Raw genomic sequence first — 20,472 nt, 5'->3', positions numbered from 1 at the left:
GGAGAGAGGGAGGAGAGAGAGAGCTACCGGGGAAATGAGGAAGAAAGAGAGGGGGTCTGGGTATTTAACCCAGTCCCTTCGTCTGGGGATCCACGTAACGATCTAACGGAGGATCTCAAAAACTGATTTGAAAATGCGTAAAACATTAACTTAATTAAAAGCGCTTAGAGGAATTAAGGTAGAATATTATTTTAAACTAACTTTAGTTTATAAAATAATATTCTTCATCATTAATAAAATGATGAAGTCTCACTTAACATATTTAAAAGGATTAAACCATTTAATTATTAAAAGTTCTCAACTTAATTTAAATCTCATAATATTTTAAATAATTGAAATCATTTTAATAATAATATTAAAATGATTTCCGGCAATTATAATATTTTTGGAGCTCTTCAAGAATATTATGATTGTCGTATTTAAGATCAAATCTTAATTCAATAACAATAGAAATATTCCTTATAAATATTTTCAGCATATTTAAAACACTGGGCGTGCCCTAGAAGTCACACGATATCTTTCGAGACACGCCATTATGGTTCGACACGCATAACGTGGCTCGCAGTCGCTAGTGAGAAGGGCAGATGATCACATAATCTATGCCTTCGGGATTTGCTTATGTCATAAAGACGAAACATAGTCAGAAAGAAGAAGCGTACGTAAGAAGAAGAAGCAGGGTATTACAAGAAGAGACCCTAGTAACTTCGACTCCCAAAAAGTAGTGCAACAAACCCAAGTATTTAACAGGGAAATAGGTACTCAGAGATGCGATGAAATCTGAAATAAGTTTGTAATTAGACCCAATAACAATTATGTCATCAATGTAGATTAAAATGTAAATACAATCAGAGTTAGTGTGCAATATAAACAAAGAATTATCTAAGCGCGATGCATGAAAACCTAAATGAAGTAATTTCTCAATTAACTTTACAAACCAGGGCAAGGGGCCTGTTTTAAACCAAAGAAAGACTTTTTTAGCTTACAGACATGTGTAGTATGATCAGGATTGATGAAGCCAAGTGGTTGTTGCATGAAGACAGCCTCCTCAAGGGCCTCATGAAGGAAGGCGTTCTACACATCTAGTTGATGAAGGGGCCATTTGGACGAGACTACAAGAGTAAGAAAAAAACGGATGGTTACGAGTTTGACTAAAGGGTTGAATTTCTCTTAAAAATCGACTCCAAGCTGCTGATGAAAGCCCTTGGCAACAAGCCATGCTTTAAGGCGTTCCAAGGTTCCATCAGCACGCCTTTTGGTCTTCAAGACCCATTTGGAACCTAACACATTGGGAATGGAGGTAAAAAGGACCAAGTCCCAAGTTTTATTATGAAGTAACGCATGAAACTCAATCTGCATAGCAGATCTCTACTCTGGGTATCTTGAGGCTTCGGAAAAGGAAGAAGGCTCTTTGGGAGTAAGAGTGGTAGATGAAGAAGGCGATGGTACAGTTGCCGTGAGGGACAGAGTGGGTTCGAGGGGAGGCTAGAGAATGGTACCATCTGTACGTTGTTTGGGGCAGTGTATGAGGGCTCGAGAACGAATAATCATGGGGTGAAGGGGAGGTGATAAGGTAGACCGAAAGGGAGCAGAGGTCTATTGAGTGATGAGAGGAGAATAGGAGTCTGAGGGACTGCTAGGGTTTGAGGGATATGTGTTAGCGGTAGGAGATGAAGTAAAACTAGGGTTTGGAGAGGAAGGTGAAGTGATTAAAGTTTGTGATGGACTTTGGGCCGAAGACGTGGGTGGTGTAGAAGAAGGGCCCACAGACTGAGATGGAGAAAGAAGATCCAATTGAGGAGATGGAGTTATGTGAATGAGCATGAAAGGATGGGTGATGGGCTTGTTAGTTAACGAGGGATTAGAGGCCGAAATGTTTGGGTTTGTATGAGCAACAAATGGAAACACAGTTTCATTAAAAATAACGTCCCATGAGGTGTATGTGCGGCTAGAAGGAATGTGGAGACAAAGATAGCCCTTATGATCTAGGCTACAGCCCATGAAGGCACACATTTTGGATCTAATATCAAGTTTGTGATGGTTAAAGGGTCTTAGGTTGGGCCAGCAAGAAGATCCAAAAACTAGAAAGAAAAGGTAGTCCGGATGATGACCCATTAAGATTTCATAGGAGATTTGTTGTTTAGAAGGGGAGTTAGCATTCAGTTGATTAGAAAAGTTGCGGCTTGAAATGTTTCGGCCCCAGATTTTTGCGGCATGGATGCATGAGAGAGCAAATAGAGCACCGTCTCTACAATGTGACGGTAACATCTCTCAATACTTCCATTTTGTTGATGAGAATAGGGGCACGTAATGCGATGAATAATGTCCCGGGATTGAAAAATATGTCGTAGAGGACAAAACTCACCTCCCCAATTCATTTGAATAGAAATGACTTTCTTGGAAAAAACATTACTCACATTGAAGAAAATCAAGGATGATTGAAGACACATTGGACTTGGATTGCATTGCAAAAAACCAGAGATATTTGGAGTGATCATCCAATATAGACAAATAAAAATGACATGAATTACTAGATAAAATCGAGGTTGGGCCCCATACATCTGCAAAATTTAAATTAAAAGGTTTAGAGGACCTAGTGGGAAGAGATAGGATGAGGAAGGGCATGGGCCTTTGTTGTTATGCAGCCTGGACAGAAGGTTGGCCCACGAGTGGGTGTGGTAGGAAGATTGAAACGTTAAGTGTAAGGTTGGTGACATGGGTTGAAGGATGACCAAGCCTCTCATGCAACTGGTTTGCAGATGTACGTGAACCTAAAAAAGCTTTCGGGGAAGATGAAGGTGATGGTTGAGGTGCGCGGTAGTGGTGGATAGCAGAACATAAAGCCCATCTTCAATGAGTCCCTTGAGTAGAATCGCCTGGGTAGCCGAATCCTTCTCAAGAAAAAATTGATTTGAAATACACATGATTGTCAAGGCAAAATTGCCGAATTGAAAGTAAGTTCCTAGAAATTGGAGGAACATGAAGAAGATTATGGAGAAAAAATTTGCCAGTGGAGGAGTTTATTTGAGTAGATCCAGAGTTCTAGATAGGTAAGGTGAAGCTGTCCCCAATGCTCACTTGGTCGGAGCCTTGGTATGGTGTGGAATCCAGATTCAGAGAGGCTAAGTCTGCAGTGAAATTGTGGCTTGCAGCAGAGTTAGAGAACTAGTTGGACGCCAAGACATGAAGAGGTAATGCTGTGAGGTTTGCTATGAGAGAATAGGGTGCAGGGGCCTGATACACATGGTCGAATTGATAATAACATGTAAGGACTGCGTGACCTGCCTTGTTGCAGACTTGGCAATGAGGACGCGTATCAGGTCGATTCTGAAAGTAATTTGAGGAAGTAGCAATGTTGCGACCACCAGTAAAGTGATTACAACCACCATGGCGACAACGACCACCACGAAACTGAGAGTTGCGGCCTTGATGGGAAGACTGAATGCCTGTAACATTAGCAGAAAAATGAGGACCCGAAAGCAAGGCCTGAGTCTGATGAGCCAGATGGAATTCATGATTCATCAAGAAACTGTAAATTTGGTGGGGCGAGAGAGGGTTTGGACGAGTGGTTAAGGAAGTATCAGGGGCTCATATTCTGTCCCAAGGCCAGTGAGTAAATAAATTGAAAACTCTTAATCAGTAAGAGTATGGCCGGTAGCACCTAAGGAGAAAAGAGATTTGGCCTTATTATAGTAATCCATAATAGATTCAGATCCTTTATGAAGAGTTGCAAGTTGCTATTGTGTATGAAACACATGAGCATTGGATTTGGCTGAGAAAAAATTCTGAGGTGTAGTCCAGACCTCATGAGACGTGGTACAGTCTAGGACTTGGGCAAGAACCGAATCTGAAAGGGAAGACTTGAGAATGGAAATGAGCAACTGGTCCTGTAAGACCCATTTGGTGTGCTCAGGGTTCGGGTTTCCATCAACAAAGGTTGTGGGAGAGGGAATTCAGCCATCAACTTATCCATATAGTTGGTGGCCTTTCAAGAAGGGAACAATTTATGCTTTCTAGAGCAAGAAGTTTTCAATGGTAAGTTTGATATTTACAAACTGTGTGGCAGAGGAGATGATGGAGGGTGGGTGGGAATTTTGTTTTGGTGTTGCCATGGATTTGTAGGAGACGCTAGTCGCTGGCTCAGATACCATATTGAAAAAACAAATATGCAAGAAGGAAGAAGAGGTGTTTGAGAAAATGCTCAAAATAGAGTCAGACATTGCTTCAAATTCTCATTGCATTAACACACTTTCAATTGTAATTACAATAGACTATTTATAACTATTGCAAGTAACAACTTTGATTCCTTCACCATTTATGTAATGACAGCTGTCCTTATAGAAGATACAGTTTGTTACATGCTACTTACGTATTATTCCTCAGCCATCTTGGGTGTGTTGTGCGCATGTAGTGCTACTGTGTGGGACTGCAGTGAGTGAGGGGCAGTGCTTAGTGATGCAATAAAATGGGAAGAATGAGATGCCTTAATAGTAAGTATATAGGTGTGCTATTAATTAACTATTGGCTACCGATAATATTTTCAACTTGTTATCGATATTATATGATCATAATCTTTTATATGATGAGTAATGATACATGTATACCATGTTTTTTTTCTATTATTCTCTTCTCATTCAATAATCATGTGGAATTAAATAATCGATTCGTAGATATCTTACATGTATGTAGTTAACATGGCAAATTAAAAGCATGTGCGTGGCACTGGATATATCAAATAATATGTTAACTACTTACATGATCAATAATTTAATTAAACTGTCACCTCAATAAATGTAATTAGGATGACAAGATCAGATTGCCATGCGTGCACGCAGCAATACTTGTATTTTTTGTAAACAGCGTCTTTTAATTTGATTCACCACGAGCGAGATGAACCTAGTATTCAAATATAATATATATATATATATATACACACACACTAGTGCAGTAACAACGTGCTAAGTACGTTTGTCTAGTTTAGTGAAATGATTGTTTTTAAGAAATAATGTGATTCTTATAAAAAAAAATATAGAAATCAATCAATAATTTAATGCATAGACAAAAATATGTAAATCCTAACAAATATTTTTGTGTAATGATTGTTAAGTATTGGATAATAATTACATGACTGCATAGATTATAAGATTAAAACATTAGCTAAAACAATAACATAGTCCCATAAATAGTTATGATATTAATAGTTTTAACAAAGTTGTTTGTATAATTATAATACAACTTCAACAGAAACATTGGATCAATTGTTCTTATCTTCCATCCTTTCAGTTGTTGGGCAAATGATTCATGAGTAGCCACACGAACTAATTAGCTAAGGTTGAAAAAGTGGAAGAGGAAAGGAAAACTGAGGGGCGGCATGTTGGGGGGGAGGGAGCGTGAGAACTGAACACTGAGGAGCTATCGAGTATCGAGCTATAGGTTGAAGTCAAAGAGAGGTGGGGGCGGGGGTGTGAGAAGTTAGAACTTGAGAAAAAGAAAAGTAAAAACTGAGAGGTGGCGTGGGTTAGGTTTAGGATTTTGGAATTTTAGGTTTAAGGGTATAAAGGTAAATTTAACTTTCTTAACCACGTAGGACTGCAACCTTCGTAGGACTGTAACCCACGAGCGACGCAGCCTCGGCGACATTGGATCAATTGTTCTTATCTCCATCCTTTCAGTTGTTGGGCAAATGATTCATGAATAGCCACACGAACTAATTAGCTAAGGTTGAAAAAGTGGAGGAGGAAAGGAAAACTGAGGGATGTTAGCGGAGAATCGACCAGAGCTATCGAATATCGAGCTATAGGTTGAAGTCAAAGAGAGGTGGGGGATTGTGAAAAGTTAGAACTTGAGAAAAAGAAAAGTAAAAACTGAGGGGCGGCATGGGTTAGATTTAGGTTTTTGGAATTTTAGGTTTAAGGGTATAAAGGTAAATTTAATTTTCTTAAAGAGTTATAACAAGTTGACCCGTTAGTGACCTGTTAAACAATCGTGTCTTAACGGATCAAACCGTTTTGATTCGAACCCGTTAAGGCTAAACTCTAACCCACTTTTATCGTATCGCGTTCGTGTTGGGTTAATGAGTCATATCATATATTGCCACTCCTACCTCTAACCATAACTATTTCAATCATAACTTTATCATTTCTTTATAAATAGTAAAGTAATTTTTATTATTCGCCTAATTCTAATTCGACTTCAATGGGATACTTAGAATATCTTAGTGAATAGTAATTAAATTATTTGAATTAAGATATTTTATTGAGTTCTAGAAAATGAGAGAAAAAAAAATTAAATAAAAATATTATAAAATTGTTGAAGAATAATCTTACATTGCTTGTAGACAAGCTCTTGGGTATGTTTATAAAGAATGAACAATCATCTCTTGTAGAACCGATTTTATAAGATAAGTTAGGTTCATGAATTTTTTTTATGGTATCAGAGCCTGCTGCAGAATGAATAGGGGCTCACACTACTTATCCCGTGATAAGAACCTGGAAAAATACTGGCCTGCATGTGAGGGAGAGTATTGATGAATAATCTCACATTGTTTGTAGACAATGTCTTGGGTATGTTAATAAGGAATGAACAATTCTTTCCTGTAGAACTGGCTTTATGAGATGAGTTAGACCTATGAATTTCTTCACAAATTAACAAATTGTTTGAATATAATTTTTGTTTTAAAATTTGAAAAAGTATAATTTTTTTGTGTTCTATTTATAAGTTTAGAAAAATTATAATGAGTAGGTAATAATTAGATTAAAAAGTTGAATAAAAAATTGCCACATCATGGCTCCATGAAAATGAAAAAAAAAATCTTACCTCCCCTCTTGCAGACTTCCTGCACCATTTTAATCCAATCTCAGGAAATCGAGATCATCTCCATAAGCAATCCAAATATAAACGAGAAGGAAAATGAGGTGTGAAAGCAGGTAAAATAGACTCTTTGAACCAAGGAAATGGATAATACCAGTCTTTTGGTTGGTGCTTGATTGGCTGAGACTTATACTTTGAGTGAAAGAAGAGAGCAACCTTGACCAAAACACAAAAGCATCAACTTTTGTCCTTCCCAACCAATCGCAATGAAAATCCATTGAGAAAATATATATTAAAGATGCATGCTTACTGAGAAATAACACTTGGAAGAGGGCACCCAAAGATTAGATCAACTTCCATGCCAGTGTCGAATATCACAGTGAACTTTTGAGAAGGAGTACCAATTCCAATCTCACCAAAGTACTGATCATGAGCATCCATGTAGTTGTTTAGTGCGACAATACTACTGGTGTCGTCAAGAGTTACCATGGAGATAATATTTTCTGAGAGGAGCTCGAACTATTACCGGCCCATTAGTTAGAGTCAGTTTGTCCAGCAAGTCACCCGATTTCTTCTTTTTTAAGTCCAATTCGGATCAACCGATCTTTGGGCGTGGAGAACACCATTGGGGACGGAAGGAACAAAAGTAGAAGCGCAGCCAAAGTGGTTCTAGATCTGGTTTTCATCTTGGAAACTGCAAAATAATTAATGCACATATTTTCTTAGAGATCAGTTATCTCTCTCTCGAATAAGTTTGAAAGAGAAATGATAGTGGCAATCATGAATATATAAGAAATGTACAATTATTTTATAAAAAGTGAATAAATACGAGATCTACATAAAAAAAATTAATTTTTTAATAATAGATTTCGTTCTTTTTTAAAATTGTTGCACATTCCTTGTGCAGTTTACGACTGTATATTACTCTCTACTTATATGTGTATGACAAATAAAATTACATGTCATTGTCATAATTTCTCTCACATGGAGGGACTCACCACAACATGATTCAATTCAATTCTTTCAAGTTCACTTGATGACCTAATAAACATTAGCATTTGATAGTTTTTGTGAGACGTGAAGTTGTAGGACTTTGAATGAGCTTTCCAACGCCATCAAGATCCCCGTCATCCGATACGTACTGGTCTCAAAAGTTATGACTATTTTAGAGTCTATCTCACTAAATTTGATGAACTTGATATTTCTAGAAATTTTACTCTAAGTTAACTTTACCTAACATAATTACAACTCAATTGAACAAAGTTTTATCATTAGAATATGCAACATATTATTTTTTCACTAACACTTTCAATAACCCAATTTCCATGAAAATCTCATGCTAGTTTAGTCTAGGATTGTAAATGCTGAAGAACGAAATAAGTACATGCCAATAATCTATTATAGGTGCTGGCGTTGGGTTGAATTAATCTATTATAAATTTGGTAAAGGCTTATTTACATGCTTTTTATTCACTGCTAATAAGAATTAATTGACCACATAAGATTTTTATGCTTACAATGTTCGCCGCAAAAGCTATCTATTACGGAGATTTTCTTTTTCAAAGAGAAGAAAATGCTGCTAAATCAATACTTTTTGCGGTGAAAACAAGTTGCCGCAAATAAATGAAGAGTAATTTCAGCATCAGAATTTCAAATACATTGCGTTGGAATTTTGCGGCGATTTTTTTACGACGATATTAAAATCGCTGAAAAAAACTGATTTCTTATAGTGGTGGTTACTTCTCAAGTTTCAAAGGGGAGTGTAGTTGTATTTAATCATGTTGTGTTTCTTATGATTGAAGTCCAGTTCAAGTGTTGGATTTCACAAGTTAGTACTTCTGGTTGGATTTTAGGCGTAGTTTAAAATAAAAAATGTGTAGGACTTACACGTCGTAGAATTGTATCTAATATTACTCTCTATATATATTTACTTATATTCTTACCTTCTATCTTCTCCTTGCTAGAGTAACCATTTTTCATCGGGGATTATTTTCCTATTCATGAGGTGTTTTCTATAAATCATTTGATGTCGTATCATAAGTTGACAAAGTAAAAATAGTTAAAAAGTTCACATATATTATTTCTCAATCGATCGATGACCTAGGTCACTTCATCACAAGACCTTTAGTAGTGGAGTTAGGGTTAGAGGAATTAAGACTTTAATGAGTAGTGCTATTTGAAAACTTTTACACCACATACCATTCATATAGTATAATTTAATTTATAAGATTTAAATTTTAAAAACTTATTTTTCAAATCAAATTATGTCACGTGGATGGTGTATAGTTTAAAATTTTTCAAATGAAATTATTCTTAAGGTTACTAATGGTTGATTTTTCGAACTCCATTTCTAAACAACTCTCTCATTTCATCAGGCATCATCCATCTTCAAAGCGGTAGGCTAAGATTGCCGAGGTATTTCTGCAACACGCACACGAAAATAAATTGAAATCATGGACCTTTAGTTCCCGGCTTAGGCGGAAATATCAAGCCCATTTTAGCCCAGACCTAGACCTTAAAACTTCTAGCCTCTGGATTGGGCCGGAGAGACCGAGGTCCGAGACTGCCTTAAACTGTTACTTATGTCGTTCAATCTCTATCAGCCCAGAACTACGTGTAGTTTAAATCTGTACTCCATCTTTCCCGCGCGCTTTTCAGTTTTTTCCGGGATATTTCTACCGGGTTAACGAGATTCAACCTGCGTTACGGAGCTCTGATCGTTAATCCAATCGCTGTATGACGCGTGGTAGAAAATAAAGAAACGTGCGGTAGAAAACCTAGGTTGTCCAATAAAATCACACTACTCACCTCGCAACTTCGCAATCTTTCCTTCTGCTCTTCCTTCCGCTCCTAGCGAATACTCATCTCCCTGCTTCTGTATTTCACTCGCTGTTTCGTTTTGGAGTTACGATTTTTGGTAAGTTCTTCTTTGATAGTACACCGCACCTCAATACCTTGTTTCTATGGTGTTTTTGGTTCTCTCTTTTTATTTTCGTTCATTCTTTGGCTTGGTTGTCTCTCCTTGTTCTTCTTTTTCAATACGGCCTCGAAACTTTGCTATCAGACGGGTCCTTCGAATCCATCTCTTTTCTCATTGCCACCATCTCCCTTAGAATTCGAGTTTGGGGTTAGTTTTCGGGTATTGTTTCCGTTAAGAGGTGGTTTCGAATTAAAGACCGGTTTAGGGTAGTATTTGGTTTAGAGCCATGTTTTCTGTTTGGATTAGGGTTGGAATCGCAGTTCTGATCAACCTTGCTGTAATATTTCGACCCAACAATCAAGGTGTTACAGTTTTTGTGACGATTTATCAAAACTTTCTGACCCAACAAAAACATGCCCCATTTGCCAACACGAGATTTCTGCTTTATGCGCCGCCTCATTGTGAAATATCCTATCCTCTCACCAGAGTACAAGCATGGCCGAAACATGAACTACTATGATTCATTTATTTAACTTGTAAATTTTATGATCCCCCTGTATCAGAAGACCTAGCCATATTGAGAGACTTTTGATCTTAAATTATGGGTATTTCTCTTTCATTCTTTATTTTGCTCATCAGGTTCCTCTGTCATTGCATTTAGAATTTTAGAATTATTGTTTTTTAATACATGAGATCCGTTGTCTAGGCGGGTATTGCCATATTTTATGTAGTCCTTCTCTTTTACTTAAAGTACTTTTAAAGCCATTATAATAGTTTCACCATTTATGTATTTGTATAATGAATTACATTGACATAGATTAGCGTTTTGTTGCTTGTGTCTAAGATCCATTTGTTCCTCGACCATTAGACTCATGACTTGACTTATTACTTTGACCCTAATAAGGACTCGAATGGATTATAGGCTGTGCAAAGGACACGTTATCTTTCCCATATTCAAGTCAGTCATGTTCAAGTTAGAACGATGTTATTGTTGTTTGTATGATAGTACAAGTGTGATCTATGTGCCATGTGTGCAACCATTGGTTTCGTATATATAAGCTCTCCATTATTGAACTTATAGGTGTGCAACCCAACAATTTATCAGCTATTTAGACATTATTAAGTATGTTTTTGCTCTTTTCTGTATGCATTTTGACCTGTTCTGTAAGTTTCTTATGAACTTCACCTCCCAGTCTGTAGTTTAAAGTGTATATCACTTTCCTAACATAGAAGGAATCGTATCAACCATAGTTTCTGTCAGCATGTGTCATGAGGAGCATTTACCTTATCATTCTGAGTAATTTGTATTACTTTTTGTATAGATACACGAGAAGTGTCTACCTACAGTCCAATTATCCAGAGATCCCTAATTGTTGCATGCTTGTGCAGAGTATTATTGTGTGAGATATTTATGGTTGAACTATAAAACACTTATGGTGCATGCAAAGAGTCATACGCATATTGTATATGCTTTCTACGTGTCACGACGAGCTTTTTGCCTCATAATTCTGAGTGCATTACTTTTATGCTCAATATATAGCCACAAGAAGTGTCTGCATGCAATCCAATTATCAAGAGATGCCTAACTGTGCTTGTATGCCTGCATTTATGGGTGTATGAGCACTAATCTTCTCTAATTCTTGCAGTTTTTAAGTATGATTGCGACTGAAACTCTTGTATCAAGCAATAAGTCCGGGGTCCAAGTCTCCAGGAAAAGAAAACAAACCACTTCTGACAAGCCATCATGTAAGCCAGGGCAACCGGTACCATTTACTGTTGAAGGGACTCAAAGCAGTAGTTCCGATGGCGGAAAGAAGTTGGAGAAGAGGCAACGGATGGATCCTAGTGTGACTTCACGCTGTTCAATGATTCTGAAGACACTGATGACTCATCCAGTCGGTTGGGTTTTCAACCAACCAGTGGATCCTGTGGCGTTAAACATTCCGGATTATCTTTCGATTATATCTAATCCCATGGATCTGGGAACAGTAAAGTCCAAACTGGAGCACAACATGTATTTTAGCACTGAAGAGTTTGCAGCTGATATTAGACTGACCTTTTCTAATGCCATGCTCTATAATCCTGCTGATAATAGCGTCTACAAAATGGCAGTGAAATTAAACAAAATTTTTGAGAAAAGATGGGATCCTCTCGAAGTAAGTAATACATTGTTGTTATTTGCTTCTATCTATGTAGTGATAATGAATAAGCTAACAGTGAATTTTTAATGTGGCTAATTTGAGTTGTTATGTAACTTTTGTTGTGTGGGTTATCGATATTATGCTGCATTCTTTTAATTTACTTTCATTTGCTTTATATTTTGTCCATTTTTTTTTTTTATTGTGATAGACGTTTTCTGCACTTTCTGAGTTGTGTATGTGTCGTTCACCTGTACAGCTCACAAAAACAGGTCACAACTGCACAAGGAAGTCATCAGGAGAAGATTTCCAAAATGGTATGAAGTGCATAATGTACTTTGTGCTTTATGTCTCTTTATCAGAGCTAATCAACATTGTGGCTTACAGGAATTGACAGTCATAGGAGAAATGCTTGTGGCTCTGCCAATGCCAAGTTTCCATTGATTGCTCACAAATGCAGTGGATGTGGCAGTATAATCTGCCACTGCAGCCTACCATGTGACCTAACCCATGTGTCCTCAAGTGGTTAGTTGATCTATTCTTGTGCTATTGTTTTGGTTATCCTGTACCCATTTAGCTCATGGATATTCTATTATTGTTCAGATTTATCCTCAGAAAGATCATTGGATAGAGATCATCATGTGTACAGTGTTGATGTTTCCAGACAGGTATATATTCTTGGCATATTTTTCATTGATATTATGAATATGTCTGGGAGTTAGAGATTCTCTTGCGATGAGATGAGTTAAAACTTCCATTTGAATTTAGGACTGTCAGGCAAAAAGAATGTCAGTATCCCAAGTGAGCAAGTCAGATGTGGATTCTGATGGTAGGGTGACTGTTTTCATTTGAATTAATCACCTGATATTTTATGGTTTTAATTGATGATCTGAGTATTGGAATGCTGTTGGTGATGATGTGAAGGGGCTGTAAGTGCTTTGGACTATGAAAACGCTTGTCACATTTCGCAGTCTACAGTTCCTTCCACAGATGCTGTTCCCAAAGGAGGTTAGTAATATCTCAAGTAAAAGTGTTGCTTGTTGCCGTTTGACATGGCATGCTAACAGACTAAGTTTTGTTATTTGCTTTTGCTTGGTATAGAAGGGTATCCTCCAATTGTTGATGTACAGCTGTCACCAAAGAAGGCTCTCCGTGTAGCAATGATGAAAAGCCGCTTTGCAGAAACCATTTTAAAAGCTCAACAGAAGACACCGCTTGACCAGGTGAATACAATTCTTGTTATAAAAAAACACGGGAAGGCCAAATTTAGATATTGCAGCATGCAATTTGGATATGCTGCTGTTCTAATTTTTTCATAGCTGCTCATATATGTTACAATTTTCTGATTTATGATCAGGGTAATAAAGCTGATTTGTTAAGGGTTCCGCAGGAAAAGGAAAGATTGGGAAGGAGGCAGCAAGAAGGTGAATTAAGCAGCTTGATATCTGCCTTTTGTACAAAGAATGTAGTGCACTATGGTAAATCTGTTTGTAGGGGTCATGAGGAGCGGGCGCATTACTTTAACTGTGCAATACACACCACCAGGAGGCTGTCCACTATTTTTCTCCCTTTCTAGTTTCTAGAGTCAGAAGCTATCACTTATGTTGCTATCCACTTTCCTCTCAAAGCTTCCACCTAGTTCCATCCCTAGTTCTTCATGGAGGGATGCTGCCCTCTCCCTTACCACCCCCACTCTCCCCCTTTCTTTTCTATCCTTTCTTTTCTTTTAAAAAAAAATTCCCCTTTCTTCTTCTCCTAGTACTTTTCTTCCTCTTTTCTTACCTACCTACTCAGTTACATCTTCATCCTCCATGGCAATGCTACAAAATCTAGGTGAGTTTTCCAACTGTGACTTCTTCCTCTTTTGTGATTGCGAGAATAAGCATGAGGATGGATCTCCCTTTTAAGAGGGTCTACTAAGTTTTTTAGGGTGGAATTCTTCGTCAGTAACTTCAGTCCAGTCAATTATAACACAATTTTCCTTGGCCTATTGACCAAGAAGACATTAGACTGAACCAATATTTTGGTCCATTTCTATTTTTATATGTTTCTTTAGGCATTGTGCTGACTCTACATAGATTTGTTAGGGTTGCCTACCATCTCCTTTTGTCCCTTTGTCAATAATTTTGACATAATATTAATATTTTCTAGCTCAGGAGAAAAACTGTGCAATTACAATTTAGGCTCAGGGAACAAACCATTTCCTCAAAATTCAAGTTGGAATGATTATTGTTGTTTTTACAGTATTGTGGGTATAATCTCTTCAGCTTGTTGTATTTATCCCTTGGTTGTATTATTATACTAGCATTGCATTCTTGGAGTAATAGGGGTGCACTGCCACAATTTCTTAGCTTCCTAGACACTTAAGTTATTTTTGTTCTCTCCAGTGATCCATTGTTAAAGTCACATCCAGATCTGTAGTTAGAGAAATGCTTTTAAATTGAACATGGTTAGATTAAAGTCACTTCAGAATACTCCCTGCTTATTAGGCAACACACCTAGCCACTGGGACGTAAATGGACGGTTTTCCTGGTACTCCCATGGTAATGGTACTGCCTTTTCATGGCTCTTTGATGGGTAGGGATTAAGGTACATGGTATGTTAAGAGCTTATTGAACTGACTTTCCTATTTTGAACTTATAAATGGAGTGTTGAATGTCATCTTCGGATTCCAGTCATCATCCACCTAGCATTTAAATAGATAATTATTATGATTATTATTATTTATTATTTATTATTTGCAGAGATCGGTATGATCAAAGCCCAGATTCAAGCTGCTGAAACTGTCACACGAATCAAAGAAGAATCACTGAAACAACAACGGGAAAGAGAAAGGGAAGCTATGCGTGCTGCACTTCAGAAGGTTACTCTTATATAACATTTTGTTATTTTCAGAACATGAAATTAAATTTTGCCTTTGACTGCATAGAAGTAGTGTCTGATACTGTTCTCCTGAATGCCAGATGAAAAAGACGGTTGATATCGGAGACAGCTTGTGGACTCAAAAAGAGTTCGATGCCTTAATTGGATCTTCTGCGCCTCATTATGGATCTCTTGTTAGACAGTAAATATTACCATCTAATTTTGAATATGGGAAGGATAGTTGGTATAGGAGAAATTTTGTCCTCAATAGTGAAGTTAGTTAATTTGTATAAAGAGACAGAGATATGCATACCATAGCGGCAGTCCACTCGATTTACAGAATAGATTAGCTCTGCAAGTGTACAAAGTGTTGTCCAATTTTGAATTTTCCACATAAATAATCTTAAATGGATAAGTGTAGGAAATGCTCAATGTTCAATGTTCAATGTTGTATATTCAGATGTCAAGAAGTATTTGTTTTTTTATTGTTTTTCCAATATGGAAACAGGTGGGCCATGCATGCCTCCCCGATCCCATGATTCAATTCGTCGTTCTCAGCTCATCTTGTACCATAAAATTCTCACTTTGTCACATGAGCCACGTACAGTAGCTTAGGTCCACATGGATATCACGTCATTGCATGCAACAGCTGGCTGATCTGATCTTCCACTTTCTGTTCTCCTCTGTTTTTCCATAAGCCACTTTAGCCTCATCTTCCTCCAACTAATTGAGGATGTGGAAAAGTAGTTCAACACGTTCAGGGGATAAGCTTGGATTATAAGTTTGGAGAGGTTACCTTTACCTACATTTAGGTCTGGAATAAATAGTTGGAATTGAGATTTATTTGTAATACTTTAACGAATTGATAAAATAAAAAAAGTATAAAATAAGAAAGAAAAGCTAAGTTTTAAATTTGCATTCTTCCATAAAACATTCTATATATATATAGGAATTATAAAAAAATCGTAATTATATGTCAACCATAAACTAAGTTTTGTATTTTACTGAATAATGTATAGCATATATTATAAAAGTTTTTAAGCAGCTCAATTACATAATCGTAGCTAGCTATCCTTTGAACGTGGGCTTTTTATTAAATATGTTTTATCAAGATAATTAAAAATTTTATAAAAGAAATAATATAATGTGAACATTATATTCTAATTGTGTTTCTTGAAATAAAATAGGAAAGAAAAAAAATTGTGGTTACCACAAAATTTTAAATAAGACCAAATTCTAATCGGATGAAAAACCTATTAAAAGTTTGTAGACAATTTAAGAGCATTGGCCAAGGCTAGTGATAAATTGTGGACAATAACAATAGCAAAAGTGTCAAAAGCTAAAGGAGACATACAAAATCTTAGTCAAAAGTAGATTCAATGCATCCCTCTCAACAGGAGTGGGGTCTCCACCCCACTTTTTTGTTTCTAGTCATGACTTATTAATTTAGGTTTGTCTTGCCCATTTGTAGGTATGCATGCATGCATGCATTTGAAACCCTAATCTCTTAATGTCAAACTTTTATCCATTCAAATCATTTATATATATGAGAATATATATTTAAGTTCGTTATACCTTTAGATATTAAATAAGTCTATCATATAATAGTACCATCAAGTCATTGGTGACGTACGTCCTATTATTTGAATCACATGTTTGGAAAATTCTCCATCAATCACGAGTACTCTTTAATTCTTCCTAGATAGCTAGAGTTTTGTAGGTTTCACTTCTTCAAAATCCACATTTGGACTCGGTCACATTGGGACCATTCTTGTAACCCCTTTTCCTCTTTTTTTTTAATTTTTTTGACTTTGCCTCCTTTTCCGCTGCTGATACTAGCTAGCCACCAAAACCAAAATAAAATCTTAATGTTTTATATGTACTTTTGAACTGGGTGCACGTTAGGTTGAATGAATCCATGAGTGTTTCTCTCGGAGCATAGTACTCCATCTTCAGGAAGATATAATATTAATGGTGATCATTGTGTCATGTCTCGTGGAACAACTGCAACTAGATTCAATTTTGATGCAAGAAAGGTGCCCAAAATTCTTTGGCTATGTGCGTGTGCATGCGTGTATATTTATATTCTCTATCACTAATGATGATCATATACAAGATTTGTGTCGTCCACCATTTGAAAAGCACATTATGTGCGTATATATAAGAGATTATTTCCATATGGCATATACACAACAATACATATATAATAACTATAAGTATACATGACTACAAGAAAAATGCATATTTATGATCAATTATTTACAACAAGAACGACTATTTGCGATGAAACTATACTTATTTTAGCATGAAATGGTCATTTCGTTAGAAATAACTGATTACAAATTAATAAGCAATTTTCTTATAGTGATAAACAAAGTACTAGCTATATATAGATACATATGGTCAGTTTGGCCGTCATTAGTTCATGCTGCCTTCTCCGGCTTTGATTCTCATATGCTCTAAGTACGCCTTTCCATTGAGCCTCCGGGAGAAGAAATCCTTAACATACTTTTCCATTCCAACCCTTCGAAACAATGGTGGGTTATTTGAGTTCAATAAAGCAGACGATGGTCCAATCTCTGCTTCAAATTTTGGGTTGAAGAACACAGCAATCGACTTCCTCTCTTTCATTGAATTCACAGTTACCCTGTGCTCAACGCTTTTATAGACCCCATTGCTCAAAATCTGCAAAAGCGTGCATGCATGTTAAACAGATATATACAAGTTAACAAATTAATGCTGCATGACATTATCATAAACTTATATATATTAAACAGATCGATACAAGTTGGCATCTTATAAAGATCAATCTCTGACTTGATCTCAGCACTTTTGGAATGCCATACATGATTAGATCATGTTTTCCTCAGAACTAGATCCGATACCCTTTATTTATGATCTCAAATATTCAAAGATCTGCATGGGAGGAAATGTTTAGGCCTGATTAGTTTCATTGTTGTGTTTCCTTAAATAGCTAGCAAGGAGACTTTAACAATGATTTGGTCTACTCATGCATGCACCTAACTTGGGTACTTTTGATCATTGTGATGTGCATATATGGTTTTGTACAGAACTCAAAAACCAAAAGCACAAAAAGAGTGAGCTTTGACTTTTGACAGATTTAGGGCCCGTTTAGGTATTCTAAGATATTTCCTTTCTAAATATTATTTAAACATAAAATATTTTTTAATTTTAAATTTTTAAAATTTGCATCTAATCATTACAACTTTCACAACCTTCCAAACAAATTAAAACACAAAAAAAAAAAAAATACAATTTTTTTAAATTTCAACACAAAAATTATATTCAAATAATTTTTAAAATTTATAATTTTTTTATTTAATTTTTTTATCTCTCATTCTCCAAAATTCAATGAAACATCTTAATTAAAATTATTTTACTATTATTCACAAACTATTTTACTACTATTTATAGGTCTTATCATAAAATATTCTTAATATCCGAATGAGTCTTTAATGCCAGAAATATAGGTTTTGTTTGTCATGAAAGGTTCAAACATTCGTTATTTGTGTGTGACATATAACAATACCATCATGTTGTGCTGCATTCCGTGATGTTTTGGCGGCCACCAGATGATATGTCCATGCAGTTTTTCATATGTACACAACTATAAATGTTAAGAGAAATGATATTTACAGTTACAGAATACGTAAACTCTGTATATTGAATACAATAAGTAAATAAGTAAATAATAGATCATCTGGCATTTCTATCACGAGGGCCTTTTAAAAACATAAGTAAATATAGATTCTACGTAAAAAAAATTAATTTTTTAATAATATACCATATTCTTTTTCAAAAGGAATGTACAATTCTTGCACAATTTATGATTACTCAAAAGTTAATTAAAACTTCTAATTAACTGAAACAGTAAAACCATGTTACGTAAGTACTGGAAGACACCCTGCAGACAAAGTGCCAGCATCCATAGATTATAAATTCCTAATGCACGCCATGTTTGAAAATTGGTTTAGATAACAAGTTTGAACACGAATGCTAAGGTTTCCCGAAAGGAGACTAGATTCAATATATCACCTCTTTTTTCCTTTTTTTTAAGCTTAAAATTAAAAAGAGAAAGGAGAGAAAAAGAAGGACGCCAAACCTCAAGAATGTCTCCTACATTCACGACGAAGGCATCTGGGAGGAAGCTTACAGGAATCCAAACCCCATCTCTCTTCATTTGAAGACCATCGACTCCATTAATTTGGTGAAGGATTGTAATGCCAGTTGCATCCGAATGAGGCGTGAGACCCAAAACCAGCTCTGGTTGTGGGCAGGGAGGATAGCGAGTAATTCTCACAGATTGCATTCCATCTTCAAACAGCTCCTCCATCTCTCCCGTTTCTATCATGAGGACCTTTCCCAGACATCGGAACAGTGTCATGGAAAGTTTTTGCAACTCCAATAAGTAAGACTCCAATGTTTCTCTGGTTAAAACAGGAAAATAGAGTAGGTCATGATCGATCATGTTCCACCAAAAACCACCAAAAGAGGGGCCGGGAAGGAGATCAGAAAGAAAGATAAATGTCATCATGTGCTTTCTGTGTCACAGAGAGAGAGAGAGAGAGAGAGAGAAAACCTCAGAGATGAAGGGAGTTCTGGGAAAAGATATGGCTTTCTTCGATGAATAGGGTTTACAATCAAATAGATCTTATCACCCCAGTCAAGCTTTTGGTCATCGGAACGGACCACGGTTCCAAAGCCTTCAACATCACCTGGTCTTACCTTGACCTTCATTTTTTCTTCCAAGGGAAGCTTGAAGAATCCTTCAATCTCATCATTCAGCTTCTCCATGAGTGAAGAGCTAACTCCGTGGTTTACCAACTGCCCAACGTACAACAAAATAACGATTGTTAATTAAGGTTGTTAATTTATTAAACAAAAACTAACTTATGCAAGGTACAGTTGAAATATGCATGTCAGCATGCTTGTCCAGATATTCATGACAGATATGATCATATCTGTCAGTGCTATCCTATATATCTGTCGTCGTTAATTTCAAACGAGAACTGAAAGATAATTCAGGAGTAAGGCCAGACCTGAAAGAGTCCGCATTCCATGCAAATTGAGTGCAACTTCTCAAGTTCAAAGTCCTCGGTCTCCGGAGAAACAAGTTGTTTCATGTCAATTGTGGAGATCGGATATTGGAAGCTGGGGGTTGCTAAAGCTGGAGGGTCCTGATGATTATGATCAATGCGAGTATAGCGTTCTGGGACTTTGATATTAGGGTCTTTGGAGAGCTCCTCCTCGATGCTCACAAGTAAATGAGTAGTAGTAGCCAAAGTGCTCTCTTGCTTTGACGATGTCATTTGCCTGCCGAAATATAGCACTTGCATATAAATCATGTCCGGGTAGTGCTGCATTTATATATACTGCCAGAAAAGTAATTATTAAATCATTAATTGGATATATCAGTTCGAATTTTCTAAAAAAGAAAGAGATCAACAAACGTGTGTCAATTGAACTATCGCGATCTCCTGTCTGCCATTAGAATTCTCGTTATTAATAATATTGAAATCATCATGTATTCGAACGGATCGAAGACTATATATGTATGGAAACTGGAAATTAATGATGAAGAGAAATGGAAAGATCAATTTATGAAATTATTTTTATATAATTTTTTTATGATCAAAATATTTTTCTAAAATACATTATCATGTGTTTGCATTATTAACAAGCTGGATTTCGAGGTGAAATGCAAGCTTTATTTTTTAAAAAAATT

General features: G+C 36.3%; 2 protein-coding genes across 6 annotated transcripts; one reads left to right on the top strand and one right to left on the bottom strand.

Annotated features, from left to right (window-relative positions):
- Nucleotides 1–9,630: 9,630 nt before the first annotated feature.
- Nucleotides 9,631–15,185, top strand: LOC108987478 (transcription factor GTE12-like). Of its 5 annotated transcripts, none has more exons than XM_018960406.2 (11): nt 9,631–9,723; nt 11,373–11,882; nt 12,124–12,181; nt 12,252–12,389; nt 12,468–12,532; nt 12,633–12,693; nt 12,789–12,872; nt 12,966–13,087; nt 13,255–13,288; nt 14,609–14,727; nt 14,828–15,185. In XM_018960406.2, exons 2-11 carry the CDS (start codon nt 11,382–11,384, stop codon nt 14,930–14,932), a joined length of 1,287 nt encoding a protein of 428 aa, XP_018815951.1. In that variant the 5' UTR covers nt 9,631–9,723; nt 11,373–11,381; the 3' UTR covers nt 14,933–15,185. The 5 variants fall into 5 exon arrangements, 3 of the variants coding, with proteins under 3 accessions (XP_018815951.1, XP_018815949.1, XP_018815950.1); XM_018960404.2 differs by having other exon boundaries at nt 13,222–13,288; XM_018960405.2 differs by lacking the exon at nt 9,631–9,723 and adding an exon at nt 9,876–10,331 and having other exon boundaries at nt 13,222–13,288.
- Nucleotides 15,186–17,113: 1,928 nt separating this feature from the next.
- LOC108987479 (codeine O-demethylase-like) lies at nt 17,114–20,056 on the bottom strand. The gene is made up of 4 exons (XM_018960407.2): nt 19,787–20,056; nt 19,327–19,571; nt 18,850–19,174; nt 17,114–17,411 (listed from the first exon to the last, which is right to left on the bottom strand). The coding sequence occupies exons 1-4, from the start codon at nt 20,054–20,056 to the stop codon at nt 17,145–17,147; spliced, it is 1,107 nt and encodes a 368-aa protein (XP_018815952.2). The 3' UTR covers nt 17,114–17,144.
- Nucleotides 20,057–20,472: the final 416 nt, after the last annotated feature.

This window comes from Juglans regia, chromosome 4 (assembly GCF_001411555.2).
Source record: "Juglans regia cultivar Chandler chromosome 4, Walnut 2.0, whole genome shotgun sequence".
NCBI classification, from domain to species: domain Eukaryota; kingdom Viridiplantae; phylum Streptophyta; class Magnoliopsida; order Fagales; family Juglandaceae; genus Juglans; species Juglans regia.
The sequence above is the reverse complement of the archived record's forward strand: the minus strand, read 5'-3'. Positions and strand labels throughout refer to the sequence as shown.